We start from the raw sequence: 17,720 nt of genomic DNA on the forward strand, positions 1-17,720 counted from the left end.
GTGTGTGTTTTGGCGGGGGGGGGGGGGGGGGAGCCCAGAAGGAAGTCTGTCCCTATCTCTAAGAAGCACCCAAGGAACGGCTCAGTTCCAGCAATGACCAAAGTCTTGCCTGAGGTGGCCCCAGTCCAACCTCCATGAGGGAAAGGTGGTTGGTATCTCTTAGTCACTGCTGGACTTCCAATACTCAGGGCCAGGCAGAGAAGGGATGTGTGGAATGGATGGATGGATGGATGGATGGATGAATGAATGAATGAAGCAAGCAAGCCTCAGACCGAGCAAACAAGCCTCTCAGTCCCATGGTGCCACACAATTTCCCTCTGTGTTGTCCAGCCAAGGCCCCTTTGGGGTGCCTCTACTCCCACCTTATCCCCCCCCCCCCCAATCCTCACCCTAGCTGGATTGGTTGCCCCTCCAGCCCCCTGAGCCGCCCTGCCAAGATACTGATCACCATCCCACCTGCTCTCTGTCCCACCTACTACCGTGGGCCCCTTGAGAGTCGGGACCTACCCTGCTCCTGCTCTATCTCCGGCCCCAGCACAGTGGCCGGAACAGGGGAAATGCTTGGGAAATACATTCAATGAATGAAATCCTTGAAGTCCTATGTAGGAATCTAAGTGAGGTCCTGGCTCTTGGGCATTCAGAGGGGAAACGACCCTGACCCCGTTTTTAAGGAGCTCACAGTCTGGGGGTGCACAACCAGATGAGCTGTGTCTGTGTGCTGTGATGGGTGCATGAAGCAGCCACGGCTGCTCCTGGGGGCGGAGAAGGGAGGGGCCCTCACTGTGGACAGTGGCTTCACAGGGAAGTGGACGTGGGAGGTCAACTGAGAGAAGGAGACAGGCGTGTGCATCAGGCAAGACACGCTGGAAGGTGCTGAGGCAAAAAGAAGAGTGTGCACAGAGGCAGGGAGCCTGAGCGGGAGCACAGAGACTCTGTTTTAAAGCAGGACACCAACATGACCAGCTGGGAGCTTTAGACAGACGGGCCTGGAGCCGCCTGCACTGTGGAGCGCAGGGGGAGCGAGTGCCAAAGGCCAGGGGGCCAGTTAGGACTGTGTGGGTAAGAAACCTGGCTCTGAGGTAGACAAACTTGGTTCCAGGCCTGGCCTCACCACTTGGTAGCTCTGTGGCTCTGGGCAAATGACTTCATCCCTTACCTCTGCCTGCTCTTCTGTGAGATGAAAATAATCACAGGCTCGGCCTCACAGAGTTCCTGGGATCTGAGACGTAGGCACAAAATGTGCTTGTCCCGGTGCTCAAGGCATGAGCCCATGCCAACAGGCCAAGGTGGCCTTAGGTGCCAACCAGTTGGCCTGGCCTAGAAAAGCAGTTCCAGGCAAGGCCCAGAGTTGCCAGGAAGCCACCATGGGGCAGCACTGTCTGCCCAGGGCCCGGCTTCTCCCTCTCATCTGAGGCTCCCCTGGTTCCAAGGCTCCAGAGCACACCAGGCATTGCCGGAAGCGCAGCGGCCAACTCAGAAGCCGGGCTCTGACATGGCTTCTGCAGGCTTGCCCCGCCTCGGCTCTGCTGGCTGGGGCTCCTGGCACAGAGGGCTCAGGGCGCAGGCTTTGGGGGAATCTCAAAATGGTTCCCAAATAACACACCGTGAAAAAGTTAACAGCAGCATCCTTGTCCCCCTGACAAAGGCAACCAGCTCCCCACTGCCTAACCACATCCCGTCTTGCCCTATGATCTCACAGTATGACCACAACCCGCCTCCTCCACGAACTCAGTCAGCCCTCCCCTGGAGCCGGCAGCTCCCCAGGGGCAGGAGCACGAGAGCCCGGGGCGTTAGGCAGATTCAGCCCCCCGCTGCTACTCTCCCAGGCAGATCGGTGGGATCCGACACTACCTGCCTGGCTGGTTCCCGCCTCTGTTCCCATCACCCATGACAGGGCAGGACCCAGCTGTCACAGCGCACGATGACTAGCTGGCGGTGGGAGGCTAGGGGATGGAGGGCTGGATGGATGAACAAATGGCTCATTTGAAGGTCTTATGAGAGCTGAGCTGGCAGGGTCTGGGAACTGGCTCCAGACTCCTTGGGTGCCCACACGGCCTTCTGGTTGGGAATGAATCACACGATGCTGGGCTGGGAGGGGGTGGCCGTTGGGATGTGGCTGTTCCCTCCCTGGCCTCCAGGCTAGCGGTGAAGCACCTAGGACAAGCAAGGCACAGTTCCTTCAGGTTTTCTAAGGACGCCACTGCTCATCCTAGATGCCCATTTTGGGGTCTTGCCACTTGGATAATCAAGAAGCTGTTAAGAACATCCAACAAAACTCCCCCTTGTACTGACCTGAAAGCCATTTCTACTGATTCAGTTAACAGTGACTACGAAGCAATCTGCATCCTGGCCATGAAGCACACAGACAGGCACCTTTTGTTTGTTCACGCTGGTTGGAGAGATAATCTCGGTGGAAGTGAGGGCGTGGGCACTGCAGTTGACAGCGGGATCCCAGTCCTGATATTTATTCCAAGGGACCTCAGACAAGTGACCTGATCTCTCTGGGCCTGGGTTTATTCTCCCGCAAAATGCAGATAATAATACTTTTCTCCTAGGGGTAAAGGGACCATATAATTTGGTACCCAATCGGGACACTTTTGCAAGTAAGAGGGGGTGTTATTAACAATTACATAAGATAACGGGCCTCAGCTGGGGCCAACCTTATGCCCAGGGCTGTAAGTGCCGAGAAAGGGCACACCAGGCACGCGGTGAGTTTACCACAAACAAACAAGGGCTGTTGTTATCTATGCTTTTGGTCATATGGTCAGCTGGGCCCTCTGGGGCCCTTTCTTCTGGAATTTTCCTTTATCTGGATCCCTCCCATATCCTGGATTACCAATTGGTTTGGGTACCATCCCACTGGTACACCATACATCTCAAACAGCTTTAGTAGGAAAAGCTGTCAACTTTGAAGTTTTGGTTTTTTCTTCTTGGTCCTGATGTTGCCTTAACAATCACGATTCGTTCTCAGGTCCATCAGACTCACTCACACAGAGCTCAAGTTCCTAGCTTTCCCAAAGCCAGACACCAGGGGCCAGCCGGCCACACTCAGGGTCAGGTGGCGGTTCCAGATTCCTGCACTTCCCTGGCAGGGGCCCACTTCCCAGGCCTCCTGCAGGGCCTCTGGTTTGGGCTCATCCTTGGCCTTCTGTGATCACAGAATGATGGGGCAGGGCTGACAACAGAGGCAGGGACAGGTTCTGTGAGCCCTTCACATGGGACTATAGCCTGGGTGGGTGACACCATGAGAGCTGGCTTGAATCCAGAGGTTTCCCTGGGGTCAGCAGTCCTGAGGATCCCAGGAGCTCTTCTGTTCTCCCCTTGCCTGTGGGGGTCAGAGAGCAGTTTCTTTGGAGTGTCCTGTCACTCCAGCACTTTTCTCTCTATATCTTCAGCATGGTATATTTTGGGGTTCTTTCACTGGCTCCGCCACTTAGTAATTCGGTGACTGTGGGCAAAATGACTCATGGTCTTAGAATCTCAATAGTTCCCTCACCTGCAAATGGGGATAATTGTCAGCCCTGCTGTTAGTCTTAAAAGCATCTTTGTGGGAATTAGAAAATGGCTATAATATAAATATCCCAAACTACAAAGACTGTTGAATGTGAGTTGTGCTCCCTAGAGTTGCACAGTGCACAACTTGGGCCACCTGCATGGCAGCCCTGAAATAATAGGGCTTCCCTCCTGAGGTTGTTGGGAGGATTAAGTAAGATCATGTATATAAAGTGCTTGAGTCATAGTGACAACTGACTGTAGTTATCATCCTGAGTGTTTGAACTTTTCTCATTCCTAACCCCCGGGGCCACCAGCTTCTGCTGCAGGGCATGACACAACTCCATCTTATAAAAATGATTCTTCCCACAAAGTGGCCCCATGGCTGGGTTGCAGTGCCGTGGTGCCGAGTGGGACGTGGACACACGGTGTGTGGCCCCACTGCACCAGGCCAAGCAGGGACGCTCGGGGCTGCCCACCGGAGGCTGGGTGGGACCCAAGCCCAGGGGAGGCCGCCTCCCAGTGTGCAGGCGCGGTCACGTGGCTTGGTCACACCAGCTCCACTTGTGGGGAGGGAAACCCGTATATAATGGAAACTCCTCACAATACAGTGTGGAAAAGCAATTTCAAGAATCGTTTTTATTTTCATTTCGAAGCCAAGGAAAACAGTTGGAGTTGCTTTTCTTTGTTGGTCAGAGGAAGAAACTGAGGAGCACCGCTTTGATTGCAATGGAGTTCTTCTCCAGGCCTAAGATGGCTGGAATGCTGGGGAGGGTTATTTCTCTTGGGGTGCAATTAGTTGCATAAATATCAAGAGAACAAAAGTAAACAAACTCATTACTGCCCATTACGAGCTGCCAAAGTAGCAGAAAACTGAAGAAGGGGGTTAGAACCTTTAACGAAAATAAATGACTCCAAAGCCAAGGGCAGTGCAAAGAGTCCAGCCCTTGGTGTCAGGCTGACCTGAGCTCTCAGCTGGGTCAGCTCTAGTTCTTATCTGCTCCATGCTCCTGGGCAAGTCACTTAGCCTGTCTGGGATTCAGTGTCCCCAGTTACAAAGTAGAAGTGGGGAACAACCACCTGGCTAGAGCACCTATGACAGTGTGTGTCAGGCACCCCGCACGGGGCCCTGCTCCTTCCCTTCCTTCTGTAACCCACTCAGCCCCAAGTCACTCCCGCCAAGCCCAGACCCCAGGAAAACGCAACAGGAAGACCCAGAATCGCGAGCCTCACAACCGGTGGCACCACGGCAATGCCATCTCGAGCGAGATCCCAGACACCCCCTCGAGCTGCAATTTTCTCACCCTCCAAACAGCACAACACAACTAACTAGCTCTCAATGTTGCGATGATTAAATGAGATAATGCGCATGCAGGGCTTTGTGAACCTGAAAACCTGTATGAGCGTTAATTATCAAGTTTGGTGTTCTTTTTAATTGAACAATCACGAGAAATGCTCTTTCAAGACAGCACGGCCCTGCGCTGCGTCTGCCCATCTCTTGCCCAGCACTGTGTAAGATCCAGGGACGGCAGGGCAGCTGGGATCCAGTCTGACCAGAGGGCAGCTTTAGGGCTGGGCGGTGAGGCCAGACAGAGCTCCTGCTCAGGGCCCAGCTCTGTGACCGGCACAAGTGCCTCCTCTGAGAAACGGGAGAGGCGCATTAATTGTGGTCTCTCCGCAGGGAGGCGTGGTCAGCGCTCCTAAGTCCCGCTTTGCTGTCTGCCATCGTGCCGCTGTCGTGTTATTGCCATCTCTAATTTGGGAAGCATTTCTCTGTCCCTTAAGTAGTGTGCAAGGTGGGTTGGATCGCACCGTTTCACACAAGAGGCTCAGCTTTCAGGATGGCAAGTCCAAGGGCACAGGCTTTGCTTGGGAAGCTCGAGAGCCCACTTGTGGGAGGGGACAGGACTCAGTGATAAACAGTGACACGCTGCCAGGTCTTGAGGCCTGGGAAGGTTTGGAAGCCAACCCTTTTCTGGAGCCAGGTTGCCTCCCTGGGCCGCTGGCGGTTTCTTGGCCAAGGCAGAGGAGCGCAGCAGCACCCGCACCGGCACCCAGAGCACAGCAGGGTATTTGTCACCAGCAGGTGAGCGCCGGTGGGAAGACAAGGGCCTGCCCGCCCTGGCCTGCAGCGCTGCTCCTCCACATTGTTCCGGGCCAGGCGTGGCCACGGGCTGGTGCAGAAGCAGCCAGAGCACTGTGGAAACCAGGCAAACACTCACAAACTCAGCCCGGTTTCCAGTAAACGTCACTGCAGCCCTACCTCGTAGCCCAACCCAGACCAAAGGCTGCCGAACACCTTTCTCCGCCTGGCCCCAAAGGCTGAGCTGGCCACGGAATCACGCTTAGGCTTCCTCACTGAAGCAGAAGCAGAAAACAGTTCTGATTGGCTCTGGGGAGCCCAGGGTCTGTTCTGTAACAGCCCACCAGCTGGGGTACCCGAACCTAGGCTGCTCACCAAAGAAGCCCCAGAGGGGCCTGGGGAAGACATAACCTTCAGCTTCTGTGTCAGGCTGATTTTAGCATAAATTAACATGAAGTCAGAAAGTGATCATGCTAATCCTTTTTTTTAGTATTAAAGACCAGATTATGTACATTTCTGGGTAGTCGGTAAGAGTTTGAAGGCTGGAATACATGAGATCAGATGAGAGAAGCTTTCCTGAGCCCTCCAATTATCCCTGGTTCTGCCACCTCCCAGCTCTGTGATTTTAGGCAATTCACTTAGCCTCTCTGGGTCTCAGTTACCTCATCTGTAAAATGGAAATGACAACAGAATCTTAACAGCATCTACCGTGTGAGAATCCATTAAAGTAGAAAATACTTGCAAATGTTTTGTGCAGTGGCAGGTACATAGTGGGTTCTCAGTAAATAGATTCTATGGACGTTATTGGTAAGTATAAGACATGGCCTCCAGGGCGCCTGGGTGGCTCAGTTGGTTAGGCGTCTGCCTTCAGCTCAGGTCATGATCCTGGGGTCCTGGCATAAAGCCCCGCATCAGGCTCCCAGCTTGGCGGGGAGTCTGCTTCTCCCTCTGCCCCCTCCCTGCTCGTGCTGTCTGTCTCTCAAATAAAATCTTAAAAAAAAAAAGAATGAATGAATGAATGAATGAAAGAAAAGGAAGGAAGGAAAGAAAGGGCCTCCTCCCTTATTCCTGGCACCCCCTCAGGCAATCCCCTTCAGGGACCCCCTGGCCCTGCCTCTCTATAGTCCTCCTACCCATGGGGCAGCCACTGTAAGGTGTGCCTTTTCACTCAGGCCAGAAATATTGATGGAGTGCCTGCACATTCCAGGCCACGTGCTTGGCATTGCAAATGGAGCAGACAACCCCCCGCCCTCGTGGCAGCTCCATTCATGGGATGGGGTGGGGAAACATTCTACATCTGCTGACAATGTGGGGAGGTTACCATTTTAAATAATCAGGGTGGGCCTCACTGGGAAGGTGATATCTCAGCAAAGACCTTGAAGAGGTGAGGGAGTGAGCGATGAGGAGAGGGGTTAAGAGTGTAGACAGGGAACAAGTGTACAAAGGTCCTGAGTCCTAAGCGTGCTTGGCAAGCATAAGGACCACCCAGGAGCTGGGGTGGCTACAGTGGCATGAGCAGGGGGCTGAGGGGAGTCGGAGATGAGGCCAGGGAGGAAGGGGGGCCAGGTCCGGGAAAGCCAGAAACGCCTTCTAAGCTTTTTCTCGGAGATGAGGGGGCTCCCAGAGGATTCTGAGCAGAGGATCGGACTTTTTAAGAAGGCTCACTCTGGCTGCTGGGTTGAGGACAAAGGGCAGGAGCAGGTCCAGCAGCAGACAGTTAGGTCCAGGTGAGAGGCGAAGGTGGGTTGTACCAGGGTGCAGGGGAGGTGGGGAACAGCAGCGGGATTCTGAGAGTACGTCCAGGATGTTGCTCTTACAATTTGGTGGTGAATTAGATGCGGGATATGAAAGAAAGAGAGGAGTCAAGGATGACTTCAAGGTTGTTGGCCTGAGCAACTGGAAGAGCAGAGTTGCTGTTTATTAACATAGGAGAACCTGGGGTGAACATGTTGGGACGGAGGTGTGGGACACCAGTTCACTTCTGGATGAGTCTGAGATGCCTAGTAGATAGTTGAGTGGAAATGTCAAAGGGGCAGCTGCATGTATGCGTCTGGAGTCAAATAAACGCGGGAGTTAGCAGCACCTGAAAGCCACAAAGCCAAATGAGATCACTGAGGTAAACAAGAGGTCTGAGGACTGAGCTCTGGGTCCCCCCGGACAGGAACAGGAGGAAGAACCAGCAAAGGAGACAGAAAGGGCAGCCAGTGAAAAGGAAGGAAAGGGTGATCTTCAGGAAAGGAAGTCCAAGGAGGGACTGAATGACCACATCACCCCGTGTGGAGAGGCAAGTACTGATGAGGACTAAGAACAGGTCATGTGGCCTGGCAAGTGAGGCCACTGGTGATCCTGTCCAAAGCACTGGAAGTGGAGAGGAGGGGCCAGGCCTGATGGGAGTGGGCTCAAGAGAGAACAGAAAGAGAGGGACTTTCTGGAAACTGAGTACAGACAACCCTTCGGAGGGTTTTGCTAAAAGCGGGACCAGAGAAACGAAACAGTGGCTGGAGGGGAGGATGTGAGATCAAGAGAGGACTGATCTTCTTTAGGTTGAGAGAAATAACAGCACGACGGTAGGAACAATGGGATCACACAGGAGAGACGGGGGAGAGCTGCTGGAGCCATGTCCTTGAGTAGGCGAGAGGAGGGAGCTGTGCATGTCCGTCCCCTCCTTCTTGGCCCGGCCAACTCCTGCTCATCCCTCAAGGGGTCAGTGTAAAGGTCACTTTCTCAGGGAAGCTTTCTCGAATCGTCCGATTGTGTCAGTTCCCTGCTCTATCCTTTCGCAGCACGTTACTGCTGCTCCGTGGCTCCTAGGGGCTGGGCCATGGTGCGCGAGCCCTGTGAGGGCAGGCCTGGCTCTGGCCTGTTTGGGGCTGGACCTCCAGCAGCCAGCATGCTGCCTGGCATACCACAGATGTTTGAGGGATATCTGGTGAAGGAACAAATGGTCCAAGAGCAGAACTGAAACAAATCCAGAGACACATGTCTGTTTTCCGCTTCCCCCGGCTTTAATCACATTGCAGTGGCCAGGACCTTGCAGTTACTGGCTACTGCAAATATTTGGATTTAGAAGAACTCAGTTGTTTGTTCCTGTTTGGGCTCTTTAGCTTGTCTCTAACACACAGACCAAAGCCATGGGGCTGGACACTCCTCCCACTGACACTGTCCACTACCAACTGAACACATTCCATACCGTGTCCAGTGATTCAAGCGTTTAACAAACATCTGCTGAAAGCCTGCTTAGTGCGGCATCTTGGGGACACAGGATGGAATCAGCCTCGGCGCCTGCCCTCATGGAGTGTGGAGTCCAGTAGCAGGGATCACACAGAACCCCTACGCACTACAACTGTGATGGGTGCCACACCGGGAAAGCCCAGGGGGTTATGAACGTGCAGAATGAGGAGACGGGGGGCGGGGGCGGGGGCGGCATGAGGTAGAGAAGGGAGACCGGACGAGCCTCCCTCTGCCTCCCTGCCCCAGCTTCGAGCTGCCCTCATGTGGTTCTCAGGCTTGGGCCAGGAGCTCGGCGAGGGAGCTGGGCTTTGGGGCTGGCTCTGGGAGTGGCAGGGCTGTGGCCTCCTGCCTTCAGATGCCCCGGTCCCCTCCCGTTTCCTCTACCTCTGCTGAGGCCTGCCTGTCTCCTTCTGCGGCATCCAGAAGGGCTGCCTCCTGAAGCTGCATTTTTGGAAAGATCTGCCTGGCGAGAAGGCTGAGCTCATTTATGGCACAGGCCGCTGGCAGTGACAACACCGTTCCTGACTCTCCCTTCTGTTTACTTTCAGGTTTTCCTAGGCTCCGTTCGCCAAGAGGAACCACCATTTTGCAAGGACCATGAGGCCGCTGTGCATGACATACTGGTGGCTGGGACTGCTGGCTGCCATGGGAGCAGCTGCAGGCCAGAAGGAAGGCTTGGAGGGCGCCGAGGAGGGCTCGCCCAGTGAGTTCATTTACCTGAACAGGTACAAGCGGGCTGGCGAGTCTTCGGACAAGTGCACCTACACCTTCATCGTGCCCCAGCAGCGGGTCACGGGCGCCATCTGCGTCAACTCCAAGGAGCCCGAGGTGCTCCTGGAGAACCGGGTGCACAAGCAGGAGCTGGAGCTGCTCAACAGCGAGCTGCTCAAGCAGAAGCGGCAGATTGAGACGCTGCAGCAGCTGGTGGAGGTGGACGGCGGCATCGTGAGCGAGGTGAAGCTGCTGCGCAAGGAGAGCCGCAACATGAACTCGCGGGTCACGCAGCTCTACATGCAGCTCCTGCACGAGATCATCCGCAAGCGGGACAACGCGCTGGAGCTCTCCCAGCTGGAGAACCGGATCCTCAATCAGACGGCCGACATGCTGCAGCTGGCCAGCAAGTACAAGGACCTGGAGCACAAGTACCAGCACCTGGCCACGCTGGCCCACAACCAGTCCGAGATCATCGCGCAGCTCGAGGAGCACTGCCAGCGGGTGCCGGCGGCCAGGCCTGTGCCCCAGCCGCCCCCCGCCACCCCGCCCCGGGTCTACCAGCCGCCCCCCTACAGCCGCATCATCAATCAAATCTCTACCAACGAGATCCAGAGTGATCAGAACCTGAAGGTGCTGCCTCCCCCTCTGCCCACTATGCCCACCCTCACCAGCCTCCCGTCCTCCACAGACAAGCCATCGGGTAAGTCCTTCCGGGAGGGAGCTGGCTCCATCTGGGGCCTCAGAGCCAGGCGCCAGGCTTCCCTTGGCTAAGACCACAAGTGGGGGAAAAGGCACGGTGAGTTGAAGCCGGGCCAAGAGACTTGTGCAATCCCCCAGGGATCCCTTGGGCCCAGCCTCGGCAGCCGGGGGGGTGAGGGGGGGGCCCACATTCCTTAGATGGATGCTCCAAGGTAGAACCAGGAAATGGGGAGTCTCAGAAGAGAACAAATGTTCTCTGGCTTCTGATGGGAACAAGCCCCGGGCCTGTAGTTTTCTGGGCTCTGTTGAGATGCTCTGTGTTGGCAAGCAGGATATCTCTCCTGCAAACTCCTGCTCTTGTACCATGCCTGGCACAGATCTGGCAATCGGTAAATGCTCACCAAAGAAACAAGAAGCCGAAGGAAAAGAAAGTGTTATCATGGCAAAAGTATGAAAAACACGTTGTAGTGGCTGGGGGATGGGAAGGAGTACTTTCTGAAGCCCACACATTTTCTAGTCTGCTGCTGTCTCGACTTTTCAGGGACAATTCCAAATACTCTTAAATACACGGTTCATCTTAAAATATGGTAATTCTCAGAATATCATTATGGGGCAGGAAAAGAGTTGCTGGTATGTTCCAAAGCTTGACCAGAGTACCAGCATTGGGCACTTTCATGGATACTGTATCACTAACCCCTGCAGCTCCTTGTGGAAGGTTAACTGAAAAGAAGAGTAACCTGCTCACAGGCTTAGGGTCCTCAGGCTGGATTTGAATTCAGGCCTTTACACTTTAAATCTAGGGCTGACTCCTCTGTGCTCTGGAACTCTCGGGGGAGCATGAGCCCAGCCCCCTGAAGCTCAGCCTCTCATTCATCCAGGGCCCTGTGAGCCTTCCAGATGGGTTGTCAGATGAGAACTGGATTGATCTGCTCCAAGTCAGTGATTTTGGTACCACTTCGTTGTATAAGCAGGGAGATATTTTTACTGAAAATATCCTGTTTTACACTTATTTCACAATTCTGAAAATAACCACCAGTACTGGGAAGAGCAGCTTCTTGCTAATTCCAGAAAGGGGGTGGCCTGTGCAAAAGACAAGGGCAACCCTGTTTGCAGGTCCAATGCAGGGAGCATCTGCCTACAGCACCTCACACCTCACAGGAAGGCCCTCTACTGGGTCTGCAGGTTGAGAACATATGCTTTGAACAGACTGACCTGGAGTCAAATCCTGATTCCCCTACTGATTAGCTCTGGGATATTAGGCAAGTCACCTTGCAGAGCCTGCGTTTCCTCTGTTTCAATCTGTCAGTTAGGGATAGATTAAAATAATGCCTACCCAAAGATGAGATGAAATACTGAAAAAAAAAAATGTGTCTGGAGTGGCACTGGGCCACTCAATACTTGGTAGCTCTCAGTTTCCTTCCGTTTTGGTTTCTTTATCTTAAAGCAAGGAGATTGAAATAAATAAACAGTCCCTTTTTAGTGCTGGCATTCTACAGCAGATGACTGGCTCATCTGTACATATGTCTGTTTTAAATCAGAAGCTCCAAAAGAGAGGGCAGAGTGTGCTAATATGTCTCAACAGAACGCCCAGAGGGTAAAATGTGCCCTTGGGCACCAAATGAAGACCCCACTGAATGTCATACTCCTAACATCTGGCAGACCTCAGTGGTTACCCAAAAGACCTCCTCTTGCTTAAACATCTCTGGTTTCTGCGTCAATGACTTCAGGACATCCCTGAGCTTGACCTGAGCTGAAAGGTATATAGTATAGGAAGAAAGACCTAGGTTGGGGCACCTGGGTGGCTCAGTTGGTTGAGCGTTTGCCTTCGGCTCAGGTCATGATCCCAGGATCCTGGGATGGAGCCCCGCATTGGGCTCCTTGCTCAGCGGGGAGTCTGCTTCTCCCTCGCCCTCTGCCTGCCGCTCCCCCTGCTTGTTTTCTCTCTCTGTCAAATAAATAAAATCTTGAAAAGAAAAGAAAGACCTAGGTTTGCATCTACCTCTTAGTAGCGGTTTGCTTGTGAGGAAGTTACTTAGCTCCCCTGAGCCACAATTTTCCCCTCTGTAAAATGGGGACAGGAATTAGAATACTGCAGGGTTGTTGTGGAAACTCAGTGCAGTCACAGGCATGAGATATTATGTCACGTGGGGCAGCCAACCACGGATACGCACCTACTCTGTGCCGGTCACGGAGCCAGGCTTGGGGGAGCCGGTGAAAACTCTGGTTCTGACCTCTAAGAACTCAGTCTGGGGGAGGTGGCAGATGCATGAATGCACAAGGATCTATCCAGTGTCTACCAGTTCTATCCCCCAAAATCGGCACGCCAGATCTGACGAAGGATTTCTCTGAGGGGGAACATCCGTCAAGACCAAAATTTCCATAATGTAAGAATTGATGGGACCCACATAACAAAGTACCTGAAAGCAGGAATGCAGTGAAAATCATGGGCTATGTAGTCATTGTGGTAATACCATGGTGTGCTAAGTGCCCTGCAGAGCAGCGAATGAGGGGCTCCAGGGACACTAGGTGACACCCGTGACTGAGTCTGCCTGGACTAGAAGGGAGAAGTTGGACAGAGACTGGACTTCCATGTTGCATCTTGAATGATTTGTAAGAGTTTACAGTTGGGAAACAGGGTTACTAGTGGGTCCCTGATGGAGAGGAGTCTGTGCACAGTCCTGGGATCACGACCCTACTCCTCGCACTTCAAACGGTTTGGATCCCCTGCTTCTTCACATTCGTAGGCCAGCATGGGCTGTGTGCATTCCAAAGCCCTGCATGCACCCAACCCACTTTCTCTCCCACTTAAGGAAGCACCCCGACATGGGGGGCAGTAGCAGTGACCTTCTGTGGACATGACAAATGCACTATAATTTACCCTTTTTTTTTTTTTTAAGCAAAATTCTCCCAAATGTTGGTAGTGATTGTTGGTAACAGATTCTCTGTGACCCGCCTCTCCACTGAGCACCCCCTCAAGGTGTTACGAGCCAGACCTGGCCATGGAAGCTGAATGGGCGGGGAGGTCCCAGTCCTTTCCTGGGCTTGCACTACAGGGGGAGGAAAAGGCAGATGGCCTCTCTCAGCCAACCGGCAGGGAGCTCTTATCAGGCCTGTTCTGAGAGCTTAGGCAGGTTCCGGGCCTGGAAGACAAAACCTTCTTCTGTGCTCTTACCCATAAGATCCTTTGTTCCCAAGGACATCACTCGGCCAGAAACACCTTTGTGTGCATGACTTGGCAGCTTCTAAATCTTACATCCCATAACCTCAGAGCCATCGCTCTTTTCCTCATCATCTGGGCTGCTCAGCCCACAGCACACCCTTTTCCAGGGGACTGAGGGAGCCATGGCCGCTTATCTGGAGCTGCACTCACCAGCTTGTTCCCAGCCAGACAGTAACAGGCTGGCCCCAGGCCAGGCCCGGGCCGCTGAGAGCCTGAGGGAGGGAGGCCCAGGCAGCTCCTGGCTTCCCTGGTGTCTGACTTGGGTTCTGGCCTGCCTCTCTCAGGTCTGGATGTTAGGATGCTGCTTTGACAAGGCCAAGGCCAAAGGGCCCGGCTATGGCCCTCTTCCCAGAGATCCAGCTGCTGCTGCCTGCCCTTCCTCTCTCCCTCTCCACTTTCTCACACATCCCCCGACCTCCTTCTCCATGTGTGTGCCCTAGACCCACGCACGTGTCAATCAGGTCTGCTAAAGAGGAAGGCTGCAGGGGTCACGAAAAGGCACAGGAATGGACAGGATGGAGCCTCAGCGCTGGCCTTCTCCCAAAGTGGTCTGGGAGGCCGGGGACACTGTCCCTCAGCCCTGCACAGGCACAACTATGCACAGGCCAGCCCTCCTGCCATGGCAGCCGCCCCCGAGAGTGATCAGAGGAGGAAAGGCAGTGTTAGGACTGGCTGCCACAGCAAGGCCATGCCTGAAACAAATCCTTAAAAACCAAAAGGAGTAGGCATTTCTAGCTGTTTTCCCTCCTGAGAACATAATCAGCTTAGTTTGTTTCTCAGTGGATAAAGAAGGGACCATGAAATTAAAAGAGAGCTTGTTAGGGGCCTTATCATCCCAGAGCCTGTCGGTAGCAGAGCCAAGATAGGTCCCTGGACTTGTAACTTCCAGGATGTCAAGGTTCAGAGAGGTTAAGTAACTCAGCCAAGACTACACAGCCAGTAAGTGGCTCAGCCAAGGCTCAAACCCAAGTCTATCTTAACCATTCCAGGATACTGCACATTTCCATGGAAAGGCTGGAGAGAAACTGGTGTCAAAGTCACTCTATAAATGCTTGACTTGGCCCCAGGTGCCAGCTGCCTGGGACGTGACCCTCCATCACTATTTCATGTACTAGGTTCCAAGCAGCTCCTTGTAGAAGAGCTCTGGGAACAGAGTTGGTGGATCTGTTATTAGAGCTCTAACAGTATAAGACATTGTCACTGCAAACTCATCAATATCATGCCGCCCCCTTACTCAGGCCTGGGAGGAACCAACCATACCAACCATCTGCACTGGCTCCCCAGTCACACAAATGGACTGTTGGGGTGAACTATGTAGTAGACTGTATCACAACCCTGAGATGCCCCCCACAAAAAATAATAATAGAGAGATAAAGCAGAACTGAGTTAGCATCATACTGCAGAATGTCTAAAACAACTGCGCTCTCCCACAGAAAACATAATATGCACCTGACTTCCAGTAAGTGGACCCAACTAAAGCTGCAGATAAATCTGATTTTTAATTTGTCTCAAATCTGAACAAATTCTCTGGGTGTGTTGGTATTCGGCATTTCAACGTCCAGCAAAATCTAAAGTCCTGATTTCTTTAAAGATACTAACTCCAAATACCTAAAAATCAACAGATGTGATCTGTTCTTGGGGCCAAAGTGGCAACCACATTATTTCACTGCTAACACAGAGACCTGCCATTCCTCCCAACAGATGCCCTATGGCCAGGGAGGCGCAGACACCTTGAACAAGAGTGTTCTCCTAGATGGCTTTTCCTGCCTGTATTTTACCTCCCCCTGTGAGGTAGGAAATATGTATGTTAGATTGTGGTTTTAAAATAGATAACGACTGTGGCTTCCGTTCCTTCTGGAGGTCAAGCAATCGTCAATCCAGGTGGAAAGCAGTTGGTCCCACGTGCAGACAAACTCTGGTGACTGGGCTTCTGAGCCTGAAGCTCTGGGGTTGGGGGGGGGTGGTTGGAGGAGCAACCTGGCGGGGTGTGAGGATGTGAATGAGGGTGGCTGTAGTCACCACGGGCTCTGCCTTTCAGTTCTCGGAAGCTGAAAGAAAACCCAACCCAGGTCTCTTGCTTCCAGAGACTGCTGTTTTCACTGTACTATGCTATCTTGTTCCTGAAATGTTATTGTGGAACAAAATAAGATTCTCAAATTCATTACAAACTATGTAATCCAGTGATATTTCAAAGAGCATTCTTTGTTAGCTTCTTCATAAACAAAGCCACTCAAGTTCAAGGTGGGTCATCTTCCTTCTAGCTCTGCTTTCTCTTTTCTCCTCGGATACCACGGGGAATGGATCACAGAGAACCTTTTGAGTGTGATGGCAAGCTCTCCCTCTATTACTTGGGCATTTTCCAAGGAAGACATTCAGCTAAATGCTCAGGCTCTTTACAGTCCCAAGGGATAAACTATCAACTTGTTACTATTTAAAGTGGCGATCTGGCATCTGTGGCCTGGAAATCCCAACAGTTTGGCACTTGGCAAACTGAAAGTAATCCGGAAAATCCTGGAGCTCAGGTCTCTGCAGCCAGCTCCCTAGCCACACAGATGGATTGTTGTGGTGAATTTACGCAGTAGACCGAATCAGAACCCTGAGACGCTCCCCCAGAAAAAAACGGTTGATGAAGCAGAATGAAGTTAGCATTGGACGACCTGGTGTCTACAACAAAGGTAGTTTGGTTTGTTGAGTGCGATGGGTAGTGCGCTTGCTGTCGAAATAACGTCTCGACTTCAGCCACCCCTGTGAGGACTGGGCAAGAGCACAGTCAAAAGGAGCCTCTCGATCCTGGCTTTGTACCTCCAAATGAGCCCGTGCAGCTGCAGGACCTGGACTGGTCTAGGCAATCCTTTTTTCAAACGAGTAAGTGATTTTCCTTGAACAGATTTTTAATATAATAATTTAAGTTAGAGTTACTGTGTATACAGAGAAATTGTGCTAAGCAAAAGAAGATTGTAGTTTAAATGACAAATGTAATGTTTTTGAAAACAAAAAACACCCTCTAACTGTTGAAATGAATGTATCTTAGGTGGTCTGTCTAGAGTAACGTTTAAAAGAACAGAAAATCCAATCATCTGGCACTGTCCCAAGATACAACGTGCCAACTTTCTACAACAGACCGTCCAGACTCTCCCTGGTTTGGGTCTGGATCCTGATTATCCTCTGCTGTGGGGCCCCTGTTTCTAGATGAATTTAGCATTGATTCTCAAACTGGAAAGAACAGAATGAAGGTGACAAAGGGCACACAGCTCAAGGTGGTGAGGAGATGGAGATGGGGAAAGGCACGTGGGGCACGAAGTGACTCATTCTCGAGCAGAGACTGGCAAGACGGACACACGATCACGCTCCTGCCCAGAAGGATCCCAGAGACTGACAACAAGACAGAACCCCGAACAATCCTAGTATGGTGAAACAGACTCAGTACAGCAGGGACAAGCAGGCCCGGAAGGCAGATGGGAGTTCTAATCCCAGAGCCTCTCCTGTCCAGCCATGCGGTCTCTCTGGGACTTGGTTTGCTCACTGTTGCAGGGGCTCGTGAGGATGAAATGAAAGCGCATGTAAGGCATCTGGCAGGTAGAAGGTTCTAGATACATGGTAGTTATCATTCTTACTACAGTCCAGTAGGGATAAATATATCAGACATGATGGGAACCCCGAGGAGAGTTAAGTAACTCTTCTGGGGTTGGGGAGGACTTCCTGGAGGAGGAGACGGGGAGGCTGAGGGCATGGCAGGTAAGCTCTCAGAACCACTGCCAGCAATCATCCAGAAATCATGAAGACCAGGTTTGGTGCTGGGCAAATGCTCTCTTTTCAGAAAAAGAAAGGACAAGATACTAGAAATTACATACCAGTTGGCTTAAGCCCTAGTAAAATCATAGAAAAGATTATAAAGAGGGGTTTGTGAGCATTTGAAAAATTAAAAGGTGATCAATGATGGCCAACATAGGTTCTCTAAGCACAAGCCCATAGGCTGATTCCCTTTCTTAGAAAGGGTTCATAGGTTTGCAGACCACAGGCACAGCACCTGTCCAGTACCTGTGGATTACAATCATGGGTCTGATAAACTCTTCCATGATGTGCTTGCAGAACCACACCATCAATCTCTGGCCTGAGAGAGGCTTGTTCATTCTCATCGCTACATCTAGGGAGCCTTCCTACGCTGCCCACCTTTATGTCCAGGGACCTCCCTCAGGCAGCCTCAGACGCCACTGACCACTAGAACCCAGGGGGCCCCAGGGCTTCACCCCCCGCCCCCAGTCCCGGGAGCCACAGTGAGCC

General features: G+C 52.5%; 2 protein-coding genes across 6 annotated transcripts in view; one reads left to right on the forward strand and one right to left on the reverse strand.

Moving 5' to 3' along the window:
• Positions 1–17,720, reverse strand: part of RALGPS1 (Ral GEF with PH domain and SH3 binding motif 1) — a 267,587-nt gene that overhangs the window by 114,553 nt on the left and 135,314 nt on the right. The window lies entirely within an intron of this gene.
• Positions 1–17,720, forward strand: part of ANGPTL2 (angiopoietin like 2) — a 35,140-nt gene that overhangs the window by 4,449 nt on the left and 12,971 nt on the right. Inside the window, exon 2 of the mRNA XM_025888335.2 lies at positions 9,355–10,220. Coding sequence (XP_025744120.1) covers positions 9,404–10,220 — 817 coding nt within the window. The 5' untranslated portion in view covers positions 9,355–9,403. The remainder of the gene's footprint in view (positions 1–9,354; positions 10,221–17,720) is intronic.

This window comes from Callorhinus ursinus, unplaced genomic scaffold, assembly GCF_003265705.2.
Source record: "Callorhinus ursinus isolate GAN/ISIS: 27379988/994484 unplaced genomic scaffold, GSC_fseal_2.0 scaffold24, whole genome shotgun sequence".
NCBI lineage: Eukaryota > Metazoa > Chordata > Mammalia > Carnivora > Otariidae > Callorhinus > Callorhinus ursinus.